Below are 15691 nucleotides of genomic sequence, written 5' to 3'. Positions count from 1 at the left end.
GGGAACTGAAGAAGAATGTCGGAACCATCTTCTCAGAGGTCGTTCCTGTCCCGTGAGCAAAGGAAGGCAGAAGATTCTGGAAGTGAACCGCAGGCTGTGAAGTGGTGTAGGATAAGGTAGAGTAACACTGGTCCTCTTTCTACAGGAAGAGGGGGCTGGTCAGTGTGGATGGCCTCAATCTCAGCAGAATGGGAACCAATCTCCGCAGGACAGGCTAGCTTGCGTAGTCGGGAGGGCGTTATAGTAATGGCAAATGGGGAGGATGAACAGAGGGAAGATATGAGGACTTAGCTCAAAATAGAGATTTTGAGAACAACATTAATCAAGAAGCACATAGACATGAAGAGAAGAAATTAATTGCCTACACACCACTGCTAGGAGCTTGGGTAACAAACCAGATGAATTGGAATTGTTTGTTTCTGAGCATAAATTTGATCTAGTTGGTATTACTGAAACCCAGTGGAAAGATTCACATGACTGGAAAGTTAAAATCAGTGGTTATAACTATGCTTGGCAGATTGGGATTGGTCCTGCTTTGAGCAGGGGGTTGGACTAGATGACCTCCTGAGGTCCCTTCCAACCCTGATATTCTATGATTCTATGATTTTTTTTAATATAATTCTGATGGATAATATCAATGTTTATTTTTAAGCATTTTAAATTTTTTAATCTATTTAAATGTTCATAGTTGCAGGAAATTATGGGGGATCAGACAATATTTATTTAGTGATAGTAGATGTTGAGATTCAAAAAATTAAAGCTTTGTAACCATTAAAGCAGAAATTGTCAACATCAAGGGTACAAATATCCAAAGTAAATATCTGAAATCAAACTGATGAGGTGTTTACCACACACTTGCCCACACTTGAAGACCGAGAAGGGGGCTAATTAACCCCACAAGCCACAGCTGAGGGGAATCGGGTGGCTAAGTAATCCCATGACTGAGACAGGCAGCCCACTGAGGAGGAATGAGCTGGGCTGGGACTATAAAGACAGGGAACTGGAAGCAGAGGGGTGGCTGGGAAACTCTGCAGTGGCTCCCTGGGAGAAGGGAGGTGCTTTTGGGCTAGAAAATTCAGAGAGGGGGGAAGGTAGGGTAGGGCTCAGGGAAAGGCAGTAAGGTCTAGAAGGGAACAAACATTGATTACTAGCTAGAGGGTCCGTGAGGTGGAACCTGGAGTAGAGGGAGGGCCTGGGTTCCCCTACCAGCCACTGAGGAAATGGCACCATAGGGCAGTGATTGAGACGGCTCATGTGCAGAGAGACTTTGAAAGACTTCGGTACCCTGTAAGGGGAAAATGCGTAGAGTGACCTGGCTGGAGGTCTCATGCTGTGAGAGAAGAGCTGCAGACCCAGAGAGAGAGGCGGAGAGACGGCATGCAAAGAGGGCTGACCCGGAGAGATGGCATGAAAGGGGCGCTGACCTCGTGAACTATTCTCCAGCATGACCAGGAGGAGGCGCCATCCTAGCAGTGAGTGAAGGGCCCCATCACAGTTGGTGGAGAATGCGGGCAATGATGGTCACCCTGATACAAAGGGAGTCTGAAAGACTGTGCAGGAGATTGCCCCTGATAGAACGGGAGTGTGAGAGACTCAAAGATGGTTTGAGACAGCCGCCCCGATACAAGGGGAATGGGAAAAGCTATAGAGGCAAAGGGACAATGGAGCTGCCAGGTGCAGAGGCCTTCTTTGTGAAGGGCGGGTGTACCCTCCCATGCTGGACCACAGAGCTGCCATCCACTGCCCACCTCTACCACCTGATCTCCTCAATGCCAGTGCAGGTCTAGCCAGACCCCCAAGTTGTAACCCTGAGGTCCCAATGGTGGTTAGACAACCTCAGTCCTAGAAGCAGCTGTAGTTTGCATTACCTCTGTCTTGCCTAGACTGAGCCTCAACCATACGGCAGTTCCCTCCACCCCCGCATGGAGCAGCAGATGGGTTAGCAACATTAGTGATCAACAATAGCAAAGGCAGCTGACACATCTAGCAGTACAAGCAGGGAGGCCTGATCGCTGTCCATCGCTAGGAGATCGCTGACCGACGCAATAAGTGCAGCCTCAGAGTCAAACCCAGGTTTTTACCCAGCCTGACACGGGTCACAGGGCTCTGACGCAGACAAGTACTGCGAGAGCTGTGTTGCCACAACTCCCTCCATCCTTTTAACCAAAAGGGGAAGGCAAAAACCTGGACAATAGCTGGCCATGTAACAACGGTTGTATGCAGACCCCCTTCATCCCGCCGTCTCCAGCAATGGACCCCAGTACTTTCCCGCTCACCTTCACCAGCCAGAAGGGCATGGGTCTGATGCACTACAGGCCTGCATGTCCTTTAGGGACAGTATCTGCCCAACACATCACCAGAGGAATTAACACAACCACATCCCTCAACTAGCAAAGTGGCCGATTCCAGAAGGAGTTTGGGACTAAGAGTATAGCGATAGGCTCAGGGGCAAAGAGGAGACAAGGTGCAGAGTGCCAGAGAGAGACCAGGGCTGCCAGTCCCACCTGCGCTCCTGGAAGCCATCGTAGGTTGAGTCATTCAGGTAAATGATGGGAGAGCCAGGGGCTGCTATCGTCCCTCCCTCAGGGATGCTGTAGGACGCCAAACCATCTAGAAAAGAAGGCCACAGAGCTGAGAAAACACGTCAGCAGCAGCTTGTCGTTTTCTCTGTCCACAGGATTTCCTCTTTCTTCTTGATCTGAGCAAACACTGGTCAACAGCGAGCTGTAAGGGCCTGGCACTCACTGCAAGAGTGGGGCAGCCAGTGTGTCCTCATCACAGTGCTGGGGACAGGCAGCCCAGGACCCTGGGTAGCCCCTGTAGAAGGAATATGGAAACGGTTCCTTACCAAACCAGATGCAGCCGTAGAGCTCCACCCTCATGCAGACAGTCATGGGCAGCTCCGTTACAGGGATCACCCGGATATAACGGGCAATGATTGGGGGCCGAAGATCTTTCAGGACCACATCGTATGTATCAATGTTGCCTTGAATCACCTGGAAACAGAGGATGACTTAAGTGACCAGCTGCAGACACAGCAGGACACACACTCATGGCCTTAAATGCAGCTGGAGAGAATGAGCCTGGAAAACAAAGCACTACTGCCTGACTCCGACCCCCGCAGAGCCTCTCACTGCTGTGTGCGGGGCGGGGGCTTGGGAGAAGCTGGGCTCTGCAGTTTGGAGACAGTGGGAGAAATTCAATTCTGGTGTAAATCCGGTGAAGTGAATAGACTTAAACAAAGGATGATTTTGGCTCAGAATGGTCGGCATGATGGGGCCCTGAACCCTCTGCCTCACCAGCTGACATTCCCTTTTCCCTCACATTAGAGGCTGTTCATGATATAATACATGATAAATTTAAAAAAAGAATTATTATTGATAATAACAAGCTGACAACATGAAGGAGCAGCAAGAGACTTGTGATTGCTGGTGATCCACCAGCAGGAACCTTTTGTTATCCAGGATGTGTCGTTCATTAACAAGAGAATCAAAAGCTGGCCATCAAGGTTCACTGTGTTCTACTGTCAGAGAAAGCAGCTCATTATGACCTGCTGAGCATTTCCAGCGATGGAGAATGTCACTGCAATAGTTAGCATTCCACCCAGAGCTGGATTAAGGTCTGGGCCTACCAGGCCCAGGATCTGGGAGTCATGTGATTATGTCTGAATCCCAGCTACATTAAGAGAAAAAAACAGTTGCTTGTTCTCAAGGGTGCTGAAAAAAAATCTTGAAGACATGACCTGGGTGTAACTAATGTAGCACCGTCTGCCTGAGTCTGAAGAGAGTCTGAGACGATAGCTCTGGGAGGGGCAATAGTTCTGAGTATAACCAACATAGCCTTCTTTTACAGACAGGCATCCGGCATACCTCCTATCCTACCCAACCCGTCCCTTGACCTACTGATCGATAGCCAATCCACCCCCATTCTGTATGCCCTCCCCTCCTCAGACAAGGGTGCTCGGGGTGGAGGCCTGCTGCACTCAAGGCAGCAGAAAAGATGGCTCTGCAGTTTGTAGTTTAGGTGAGGAGAGGAGAGGAAACACCCCTGGCTAGTGGGAAGGTGGTGGGCACATGGTGCCAGACCTGGATTTCCACATGTCTTGGCTGAGCCTCCAGGCATGTGGGGCCTAGGGGTTAGCCAGGCGCCTCAGTCTCAGGTGAGAGGAATGGCTGGTGCTTGAGACTCAGCGATAGAGAATTGTGCCGCATATCCTAGTAGACTGGGGACTCAGGCCCTGCGGCAGAGCCCTGGGCAAGGTTTAGCACTGACAGAGGTGAGATGCTCTAGTGACAGGCAGCAGGCAAAGGTAAAGGGGGACTGTATCTCCTAGAATTCAAAGTCTCTGCGGCTTTTACAGCTGCTGTGGAAAGCCCAGAGGCTGTGTTGAGGGGAGAGGAGCCCTGTAATCCCCCCCCTACACCCACCTGCCTGCCCTGCCGATCTTTCCAGGAGATCCAGCGCTCCCCATTGCGGCTGTAATTGATGCGGTAGGCACGGGCGAACTCTTTGCCTGTGGCACGGGCATGCCGGCCCTGCGTCCCGATCAGCGTGATGAAAAAGAGCTTGTGCAGATCGATTTGGAGGAACTGCACATCTTCCGGCTGCAACAGGCCTGCTGGGCACCACGCTCCATCCCCTTCTTCCCTCTGCAACCTGATGGGGTGAGAGATGCACACCTAAAAGGCCTTACTCCCAAGGATCTAGCCTTCCAGGTACTCCTCCCTCCCAAGGAAGGAACTGCAGCATGAAGGGCACTAGCCTAGCCTGTGTTCTTTGGCACAGACACTGTGACTTCTTCAGTCCAGCCATAAGCCACTCCAGGGCTTCTGCAGCATTGTGAGGCCCCAACAGCTGACATGGTCACTTTGGCATAACTTATTGCTAGCACGCCTTGGTTACACTGCCAGATTTGGTACCCAGCCTCCGTTCACAGCATGGGGGTTGACAATGCTTGAAGTGCCTGTGTAGAAGAGACCTAAGACATCAAGTCAGCTTTTCATCAGCAAATTGCACTGTATATATAGGTATCTGCTATGATACAGAAACAAACACAAAATCTACGGTAAAAGCATGTTGTTAGAGGGCTTTCCCTTCACCCCTGCCCTGGTTCTTGTCATGCAGACAGAGAGCAGAAGACCAGAAGTCCGGACAATGCGATGTGCGGACAAGACATGTTTATTGGGGTTAGTTTCAAGCAAATATACCCATAGCGCTACGCGCCAGCAGAGTCTGTTTCCCAGTGTCCCCCTCCCCAGCTCCGATGCCGCAGAGCCTTTACCCCGCGTCCCCCTCCCTGGCTCCGACGCCGCAGAGCGTTTACCCCGCGTCCCCCTCCCCGGCTCCGACGCCGCAGAGCGTTTACCCCGCGTCCCCCTTCCTGGCTCTGACGCTGCAGAGCGTTAACCCCGTGTCCCCCTTCCCCATTCCCACCTCCTCCTTCTTAGCAGGCCCAAATATACCTGCAGTGCACATCCCTAGTCACACCCCTTACAACTCATGGTCATGTTCCGTTTTGGAGGGTTGTGAGTCTGGGGTCTTTGTCCCACCTCTTTTGTATCCCATGGAAGGGGTAAGGAGTGAGGTCGGGTCTGGCCAAGGCCAGGCTTTTCTTTGACTTTTAGCGTTTCTTATGCCTCCCTCCCATCGCCCCTTGCCCCTCCTAACTGATCGCTTGACCTTGGCTTGAGAGAGGCACTAGGCAGCTTCCAGTGTGTGCTCATACACTCCCACCATATCCAAAACGCTTTAGTTCAGTGCTTCTCAAAGCCGGGCCACTGCTTGTTCAGGGAAAGCCCCTGGCGGGCCGGGCCGGTTTGTTTACCTGCCGCGTTCGCAGGTTTGGCCGATCGCGGCTCCCACTGGCCAATGGGGGCTGCTGGAAGCGGCACGGGCCAAGGGATGTGCTGGCCGCCCTTCCTGCAGCCCCCATTGGCCTGGAGCAGAGAACCGCGGCCAGTGGGAGCCGCAATCGGCCAAACCTGCAGATGCGGCAGGTAAACAAACCGGCCCGGCCTGCCAGGGGCTTTCCCTGAACAAGCGGCGGCCCGGCTTTGAGAAACACTCCTTTAGTTCATAGAATCATGAAGATTAGGGTTGGAAGAGGAGGATCTAGTCCAATCCCCTGCTCAAAGCAGGACCAACCCCAACTTATCTCCTCCTCTCTTTTCACCCCATCTGCTTTGTGGGCAGAAGCAACACACAATGTCTTTGTTCTTTGTTCACACATTAGTAAGGATACAAGAATATCAAAAAGTCAAACCCAAAATTCTCCCTCAGGCTAACAAACAGGCCTATATGCTAACACATGCCATACGGCTGCAGAGTCAAAACCTCCACAGTTAGGAAATGCCCAACAGACAGGCTGGATGGTGCTCAGGGCTGTGAGGTGAATGAGGACCGCACAGGTGGGTGGGTCTGCCTCAGTCGCTTCAGAAGTTGACATGCATAGGATGGTATTTGGTTACAGTAACTGACACCCCACCCCCGATAAGTGGGTTCTATCTCCGCATCTCCCCTTGACTTGTGGTGCGTGGCGGACTTCAGTTTAAGAGGAGCTTTAAACCTTTACTTTGTAAAAATCTTATGTAACCCCCCCCCCAAGTGCAGAGTATCAAATGTGAGCCCTGAATTGCTTATGTTTAATACAAATGAATTGAAGTGGCGATTTTTCACTGTATTGTCTCACTTTTCTTTGTCTCCCTTTTGTAAAGAAATCTAAAGCACCCTGGGACAGGCCCTGTCCTTTGGCCACATTGTTGCTCCTCGTGCTGATTCCTAGAATATCAGTTATACATCGGGAGAGTTTGTCTAGAGAGCATTTCATAACCATAACTGAACGTTTGTGTGCCCAGCTGAACCTCACAAGCTTGATGAGAAACCTGACACAGCATGAGACCCCAACCTAGACTCACCGAATACCTGTGCAGCCAAGGCAAAAGTTCTCTGAGCTGGGAAAGAGAACAGGAGTTGAAATCTCCCATCTTCTAAGCGGTGTTTAAATTCCTGTGAAACTCACTGCCTTATTTTTCACTACAGCCAGGACCATCAACCTAGAAAGCAGTCAGGGAGACCTGCTGAGCATTCCCCACCCTTTTCATTTGATAATGAGTTAATAGAGAGCTAATGTGAGGTCCCCACAGACCCAGCTCTCTAATACGACAACCCCCATTCTTATCCACTGCACCACACTGCTTTTCAGAACGGCTAAGCCAGTTGTGGTTACCCTATCTGTAACCACTAAAAAACCACACTCCTCTCCCAGAGTGAAGGACAGAATCCAGGGTCCCTGATCCAGCTTCTGCTCGTGCTGACTAGTAAACAGTTGTGTTACCCACAGGGAAATTGTGTTTCAACTCTTCCTCCAATGGTTGGTCTAGAACGGGCCCAACATCTGTTCCTGTGGTTCAAATGGTAAGGCCCTAAGCTACCAATGAGAAGGCTGAATGGTCAAACTGTGCTGCTGACCTTTGTGGGTGGATGACAGGGCTCTGGTGAGGAACTCTTAGGGTATGTCTGTGTTGCAAAGTGAAGGTGTCGTGGTAGGCAGACCTCTGTTAGCCTTTGTCTAGCTAGTCCAGAGAACAACCGCTGTGCTGATGTGGTAGCACAGGCTAGTAATCAGAGTACAAGCCCTCCAGGGATCCTGGGCACAAACTCTGGTTGCTAGCCCTGTCGCCAACATCTATACAGCTATTGTTACCCATGCTAGCTAGATTAAAGCTAACCCTAGTATCTCTACCTGTGCTATGCTCACACCTTTGCTTCCAGCAGAGACATACGCTTGCAACAAGTTTTACACTGGGGGGTGGGGGGAAAGATAATCTGTAAATTGTGGTGAGACGCCACCAGTTGCACATTTTGCTTGTTGTAATCCACTGGTGAGCATGAGTGTTGTGTAAACTGAAGTAATAGTAACAGGATGAAATTTAATAGTGAAAAGTGCAAGGTCATGCATTTAAGATTAATAACAAGAATTTTAGTTATAAATTGGGGACACATCAGTTGGAAGTAACAAAGGAGGAGAAGGACCTCGGAGTATTGGTTGATCACAGGATGACTATGAGCCACCAATGTGATATGGCCGTTAAAAAAGCTAATGCGGTTTTAGGATGCATCAGGCGAGGTATTTCCAGCAAAGATAAGGAGGTGTTAGTACCGTTATACAAGGCACTGGTGAGACCTCATCTGGAATACTGTGTGCAGTTCTAGTCTCCCCTGTTTAAGAAGGATGAATTCAAACTGGAACAGGTTCAGAGATGGGCTACTAGGATGATCCGAGGAATGGAAAACCTGTCTTATGAAAGGAGACTCAAAGAGCTTGGCTTGTTTAGCCTAACCAAAAGAAGGTTGAAGGGGGATATGATTGCTCTTTATAAATATATCAGAGGGATAAATATTAGGGAGGGAGAGGAATTATTTAAGCTTAGTACCAATGTGGACATAAACTGGACACTAGGAAGTTTAAATTTTAAATTAGATGAAGGTTTCTATCCATTAGAAGAGTGAAGTTCAGGAACAGCCTTCCAAGGGGAGTAGTGAGGGCAAAAGACATATCTGGCTTCAAGACTAAGCTTGATAAGTTTATGGAGGGGGTGGTATGATGGGATAGCCTAATTTTGGCAATTAATTTAGCAACTGATCTTTGATTATCAGCAGGTAAGTATGCCCAGTGGTCTGTGATGGGATGTTAGATGGGGTGGGATCTGAGTTACTACAGAGAATTCTTTCCTGGGTGCTGGCTGGTGAGTCTTGCCCACATGCTCAGGGTTTAACTGATCGCCATATTTGGGATGGGGAAGGAATTTTCCTCCAGGGCAGATTGGCAGAGACCGTGGAGGTTTTTCACCTTCCTCTGCAGCATGGGGCACGGGACACTTGCTGGAGGATTCTCTGCAGCTTGAGGTCTTCAAACCACAATTTGAGGACTTCAATAACTCAGACATAGGTTAGGGGTTTGTTACAGGAGTGGGTGGGTGAGATTCTGTGGCCTGTATTGTGCAGGAGGCCAGACTAGATGATCACAATGGTCCCTTCTGACCTTAAAGTCTATGAGTCTATGAGTCCCCCTCTGTGCCCAGTACACCGAGGAGGTGAATCTGTGACAGTTCTGGCTCAAAGCTGGCACAAGCTGTAAATATGCACGTTGTGAGCTCTGGAGATCATCAGTTCAGTCCCAGAACTACCCTCATTAGCTGGCAGCTGCCTCCTGTATAATGTGACAGCTGGAGTCTCCTACCACCCACAATATGACAACATTTCTGAAGAGCTCAATGTGTGCACAAGACTCTCTTCACACTCACTCTGCTGCAGAGGAGTCAGAGACCTTCTCTATCTCCCTTCACAGTTTCTGGGACTTTATTACTCTCCTCTGTGATCCCAGCACAATATCTCCTTTTGCCGCGGGTTACCACATTAATATCCTTAGACATATGCCAAATATCATTCCCAACCATCATTTCAATGGGAATATTGTCCAACACACCTACAATCAAAACACCTTCTACACCTCCCACTCCACGTGCACTTTTGCTAAAAGTACAGGAATCCTAGATCCTCCCGCCACCATACGCTCTGCCATTAGGCCAGGTAACATGTCGCTCTCTTGGATCACACTCCGCGGAACCAGAGAAATCTGTACACCAGTCTGTCCACTCGATGCGCTCTCTGCTATTGACCTTGGCAACCATAACAAATTCCATATTTGGTTCTGCAGGGCCAGTGCCCACAAAACTCACCAAGCGAACCGTAGGTGCCTCTGGGGCTTCTGTGCTGATGACAGCTGCACTGACATGGATTGGCTGGGGCTAAAGCTCTTTCACCTTAGGGCACTGATTTTTCAGGTGCTCAGTAGAGAGACCCTGATAACACCTTCTTGGGCCCTCCCCTTTCACAGGCGATTTCTGATGAGGATTACCAGGAGAGGAATGATTCTGGGGGAGTGAGTGCTTAGGCTCCTAACCCCTAACCACTCTCCTTTCTCCCAGGGGTAAAACAGGATCCCCCCTTTAGACTGGGTTTGTGCCTCTCCTTCTGTGGCTTGTGCTCAAGGGACATCTGGGCTTGCACAAAGGCATCAGCCGGCGTAGCCATCCCTGCTACAGATTTTACAGATTTAAACCACAGGCAATTTTTTACATCAGTGCATATACTCAAGAAATGTTCTTGAGCAATGAGATCAAGCAATCGGTCATAATCCTCAGCCCCTTTTCCTTTTCCCCATTTTCTTATTAGGGCACACATCTTATAGACATATTTACTGTGACTCATGCCAGCACTCCTTTTAAGATCTCTCAATGTCACCCTGTACACTTCAGGAGTAATTTGGAACCTTGTCTAACAGTTTCCTCAAATTTAGCAGATATTAAAGCTTCCTGAATTGGCATTTCATTAAATACATTCAAAGCTTTACCAGACTTTCTTGTCCTCAGGAATCTTATGAACTTCTCAAAGCTTTTCAAAAGTGGGGAAGTACTCTTCAGTGCAGTCTGTTCTCTTTGTAAGCAGGACCCAGCTGGTCCCAGCTGTGGATTCCTTCAGTGGAGGGAGATGTCAGTGACTCTGGGATCTTTCCATGTTCTTCTAAGAGTTCCAGATTGTATTTTCTCTCTTTCTCCTCAGCCTCTTTGTCCCTTAGCTCCCTGGCTCATTTATGGGCTTCACCTTCCTTCCCTTCAGCTCCATGGCTCTTCTCTGGGTGGCTTCTTCTCTTTCTTCTTTTGGCTTTTCAGCTTCCAGCACAGCAGCTGTTTCTTTCGGTCCCATTTCTGCCTGCCACATCTGGTACTGGTGTTCTCTCTCTTTTTCTCCTGCCTCCAATCTGGCCAGCTCTAACTTTGCAGTTGTGCCAGTGCTGCTCATTTTTATGCTTTACTGTTTTTATTTCCCTCACCCGAAATAAGCAAACAGAAAACAACAAACTGGAGCCCTTCTTTGACTGCCTCCAGCCATCCCATTGGAGACTGAGTTTTCAGATGATACCTCCCAAGGCATACTTTGTACAAAATCTATCATAGTCTTGGAAAAGGGGTGAACATAGCGGTACAGACTGTCACAATTATCCACAGAGCAACAGCAATAATTCAGGGGTAAGGTTGGAAGTAAGTCATCAGTCAGTCTTTTTACAAGAAGGGTAACGATGAAAAATGGAAATGTGGTAGTGCTGAAAAAGACTGAAATATTTCTTGACAGAGAAAGGAATTGATTTGACAATTCCTTAACTGTATATTCCCCAGATTTTAAGGCACTCTGCTGGTTTTAAAAAAAATGGGATTAGAACAACCTTAATTGAACATAAAGTCCAATGAAAGATATTCCATCACCCACCTTTCTCGCTAATATTCTGGGATCAACACAGCTATAATTACACTGCATACAACAACTCCCACTGGCCTCAACTGCCAGCTGGAGCAGAGAGAGAGATGGTCACTAAGGTGGACAGGGCTCGGAACACAGACGGCTTTAGCAGGAATAACCATCATCTGCATTGCAGGAACTGCTGTTTATGGAATGCAGATGCAATATGCTCTGAATGCAAGACACTGCTAAGTAAGCAGCCACCCTTCCTGGAGGTCTGAATAACAGTGAAAAAGTTCTTCAAAAGGAACCATGACTATCTACTTGCCAAGCAAAGATGAATGAAAGCTCTCTTGGTCACTGCTGCTTACCTGGCCATCCAGAAACAGACAAGGAAGCGGTAGGACTCCTGTACTACAAATTGTGAATGTTCCCCATTGATTGATGATGCTAAAAGTCCCAGCTGCATGAGTGACTTTGTGTGGTTCACAATTTCAACCATGTTGTCTGCAACAGCCAACCTGAAACAGAGGCTGCCAGGGGCATTGCCTGTGTCGACCAGAAAATCACAAGTCCTTTGGTGACCTGTTTATGCTCTATCTTTATGCGAATACAGTAGGTAGGCGGTGAGTTTTAATAAGGCTGACATTAGGGAAAGAGGATTTCATCTTAGGCTAAAAGATTTTCAGTCCAATTTTATATATTCTAGAGTACGACTGGATTGCTTTCGCAAGGGATTAACTCACCGTGCATACTGGGGTCCTGTGGAGTCATACCACTGACTGGAGGCCGTAATGTCTTCATCTCGGATGGTCCCTTCATGCATCCCCAAAGGGTATCGGCATATTGCTGGAGGGGGAACAGGAGCAGGTTAAACATCAGTACCAGACTTTTAATTTGAAGCGCAAGACAATTTTGGAGAAAAGCCCACCCTGGTTAGGAGGAGAAGTGAAGACAGTTTTATAACAAATGGCAAAAGGGAGAAGCAGACAGCAATCAATATACATTAGAAGAAATGGAGGGTAGCAAATTGATAAGGGAAAACTGGTTAGGGAAAAATCCAAAGCTGGCAGAGCCAAGGACAAAAAGGAGATTTTTAAGTAGATCAGGAGCAAAAGAAATCTTAACAATGGTATAGACACAGATTAATAGATTTTAAGGTCAGAAGGAACCACTGTGATCACCTAGCCTGACTGCCTGCTTATCTCAGGCCAGAGGATTTCCCCATTACTAGGTGGAGATGGTAAAATCATTCATAATGATACAGAAAAGGCAGAAGTGTTCAATACACATTTTTGTTCTGTATTTGGAAAGAAGCTGGATGATGTACTCGAATCCCCTGAACTACTTTCCAGTCCGCTAGTACCTAAGGATAATGCTTAACTGCTTCTGCTAGGGATAAACATTTTAAATCAACAGGCCTGAATAACTTGTGTCCAAGAGTCCTAAAGGAGTTGGCTGAAGAGATGTCTGTGCCACTGGTGTTAATATCTAATAAATCGTGGGATACTGGAAAAACTCCAGAAGCCTGGTAACGTGCTAATGTCATGCCAGTCTCTAAAAGGGGCAAGCAGGATGGTCTGGGAACTACAGACTGGTTAGCCTGACATCAGTGCTGGGCAATAATGGGAAGCTGGTACAGGATTCGGTCAATAATGAATTAAAGGATGGAGCTATAATTAATGTCAGTCAAGACGGTTTTATGGGAAATAGCCCTAGTGAAACAAACCTGAATTTGGTTGATAAGGGTTGTCAGGTGTCAGTTCATGCCAAAGCCCCAGGCCAACTCGCTTGTGTATCAGTACAGATCAAAGTGATTGTTAAATGTGTAAGAGTGTATCTGGTGTTTAAACTTCATGAAAACCTAATGTGATGTCACATGCATTATTTTCACTTACCTGTGTCCTAATGTGTTATAGTGTAGTAGCAAACATTTGCTTGCGTCCACCCACAGCCGCCCGGGGGCGGGGGGAAGGGGGGACACACAAGTGGGGCAATTTGCCCCAGGCCCCGGGCCCCACAGGGGCCCCCATGAGAGTTTTCGGCGGGTCTTCGGCGGCAGGTCCTTCAGTGCCGCCGAATACACCCAGAGCAAGTGAAGGACCTGCTGCCGAAGACCCGGAGCTTCTTCCACTCTGGGTCTTCGGCGGCAATTCTGCAGCGGGGGCTTCTTCCGCTCCAGGTCTTCGGAGGCAATTCAGCAGCAAGGGCTTCTTCCGCTCCGGGTCTTCAGCAGCAATTCAGCGGCGAGGGCTTCTTCCACTCCGGGTCTTCGGCAGCAATTCAGCGGCGGGTCCTTCACTCGCTCCAGGACCCGCTGCCGAAGTGCACCAAAGATCCGGAGCTGAAGGACCCCTGCTGCCGAAGACCCCAGGCCCCCTGAATCCTCTGGGTGGCCCTGTGCACACCCCATAACTAGATATCCCATCAAACAAGAAAGAAGCCCCGTGGAATGCAGATGAAGAACTTTAACAGAAAAGTGCTAATTTCAAGGCAAGCGATCACTGCGTGTCATGACCGGAGGTCAAAGACTCTAAATGCATTCCTCACTCACTCGATCATCATCAGAGGAAGAGGCCATGTGGGTAGTGACCCTATCAGCTGGTTTTCTGTGAGAAGAAGCTATAAATGTGGATTCAGGGAAAGGCCCTGTATCTCTGGACTGTTTGGATTCTAAAAGAGCAGAATAACTGAACAAGACCATGGAGATCCTCAGAGTTATTCTGGGTAGAACTGAGAGACTTTTGGGAAACTGGCAGATCACTACATCTCTGCTGCCATTTGGAATTATAGACTGAGACTCACCTGTACGTATATTTTACCTGCTTTAACCTCTCAAAAACTCTCATTCCTTTTTCTTAGCGAACAAACATTTAGTTAGTTTACTATGGAGTTTGCTACCAGTACTGTCTTCGGTGTAAGTACCAAATCGGTCTGGGGCAAGTGATACTATACAGTACCACTTGGAATGGTTTAAGAACTACTAGCTGACAGATCTCAAAAGGTGTAATCAGTGGGGAATCATCATTTCATAGGGATGTTTCTAGTGGGGTTCTGTAGGGATTGGTTCTATGCCCAACACTGGTCAGCATTTTCATCCATCACTGCGGATAAACATATTGGCAGAGCTGTAAATAATGATGAGGACAGGGCATTCATATAGCTCAATCTGGATCACTTGGAAAGCTGGGCCCATCCAAACCAGATGAATTTGAATACAGCCAAAGGACAGGTCATATACCTAGGAATAAGGACTGCAGCCCATACCTACAGAATGGGGACCGTATCCTGGGAAGCAGTGACTCTGAAAAGGATTTAGGTGTTCTGGTGGACAAGCAACTGGACCTGAGCCCCCCAGCGCAATGCTGTGGTGAAAAGGGTTAATCTGAATTGGGATGTATAACCAGGGGAAGCCTGAGCAGGAGTAGAGAGGTGATTTCACCTCATATAGGAGACTGAGACTGGAATACTGCAGTCAGTCCTGCTGTACACATTTTAAAAAAAGATGTTGGAAAAAGCTGGAGAGGGTGCAGGAAAGAGCCACAAACATGACTGGAGGGCTGGAGGACCTGCCTTCCAGTGAGAGACTTCGGCCAGGCACATCCTCCCACCCCGTAGCAGGCCACTGAGAACGCTAGAGGCTGCTGGACCTGTGCAGCAAGAGGGAATGAGGTGCTCCAGGCCATGCAAAGGGAGTTTGCCAGCAGGCCAGGCCAGTTCTATGAACTGGAGCGCAAATCAGCTGCATCAGAGGAGATGCTGGAGACAGAGGAGAAAATGGTGGTGGACTATACAGCATGGGCAGATGAGGGAGCAAGACCACCAGCAGCAAAGGGACCTTTCTGAGAGACTGGAACGAACATCAACTCAACACATCTCAGGACACGCCCGCTCTGAACCCGCCCTGCCCCAGCCGCTCCACTCACATCGACCCACACTACTACGTTCTGCAGTTACAGGAAAAACTTGGAGTGGGGGGCTCAGCCAGTCTATGCATAGAAGTGCACATGTCCGCAGTCCCGAGTGCACTCCACCCTGCCTGCACAGAGGAAGGGGAGTACGCTGACCATGTGCAATGCCATTACATGGGACACTGTCATGGTTTGTCTTTGTGTGCACTGTGGGTTTGTTTTGTGGTTTTGCATTTGGGCTTTAGTTTGTGGTAGATGGCCGGCCTGTGCTGGAAAGTTGTACTACAGCGTCTGTACTGCAATTCCGTGCAGGTATACTTTGAAAACATTAAGAGGAAACAGCTACTCAAAGGTGGCAATTTTAATGAGGTCTCAGATGTACAATTCATGCAACTGCACCAAGCCAGCAAAACCCAGTAGCTATGTATCTTGCATCATGTATGATTTTTTGATGCACTCATAAATAAACTGATATAGGCCACCAC

General features: G+C 48.5%; 1 protein-coding gene across 4 annotated transcripts in view; it reads right to left on the bottom strand.

Annotated features, from left to right (window-relative positions):
* The window catches only part of LOC120386920 (discoidin domain-containing receptor 2-like), a 146001-nt gene that overhangs the window by 60846 nt on the left and 69464 nt on the right, over window positions 1-15691 (bottom strand). For all 4 annotated transcript variants that reach the window (XM_039506965.1, XM_039506964.1, XM_039506966.1 and 1 more), the window contains 4 exons: window positions 12042-12144; window positions 4428-4656; window positions 2849-2996; window positions 2505-2610 (listed from right to left, as the gene is read on the bottom strand). In XM_039506965.1, coding sequence (XP_039362899.1) covers window positions 2505-2610; window positions 2849-2996; window positions 4428-4656; window positions 12042-12144 — 586 coding nt within the window. The remainder of the gene's footprint in view (window positions 1-2504; window positions 2611-2848; window positions 2997-4427; window positions 4657-12041; window positions 12145-15691) is intronic.

Source organism: Mauremys reevesii, linkage group 19 (genome assembly GCF_016161935.1).
Source record: "Mauremys reevesii isolate NIE-2019 linkage group 19, ASM1616193v1, whole genome shotgun sequence".
NCBI lineage: Eukaryota > Metazoa > Chordata > Testudines > Geoemydidae > Mauremys > Mauremys reevesii.
Note: the sequence above shows the minus strand (reverse complement) of the source record. Positions and strands in the feature narration are given on the sequence as shown.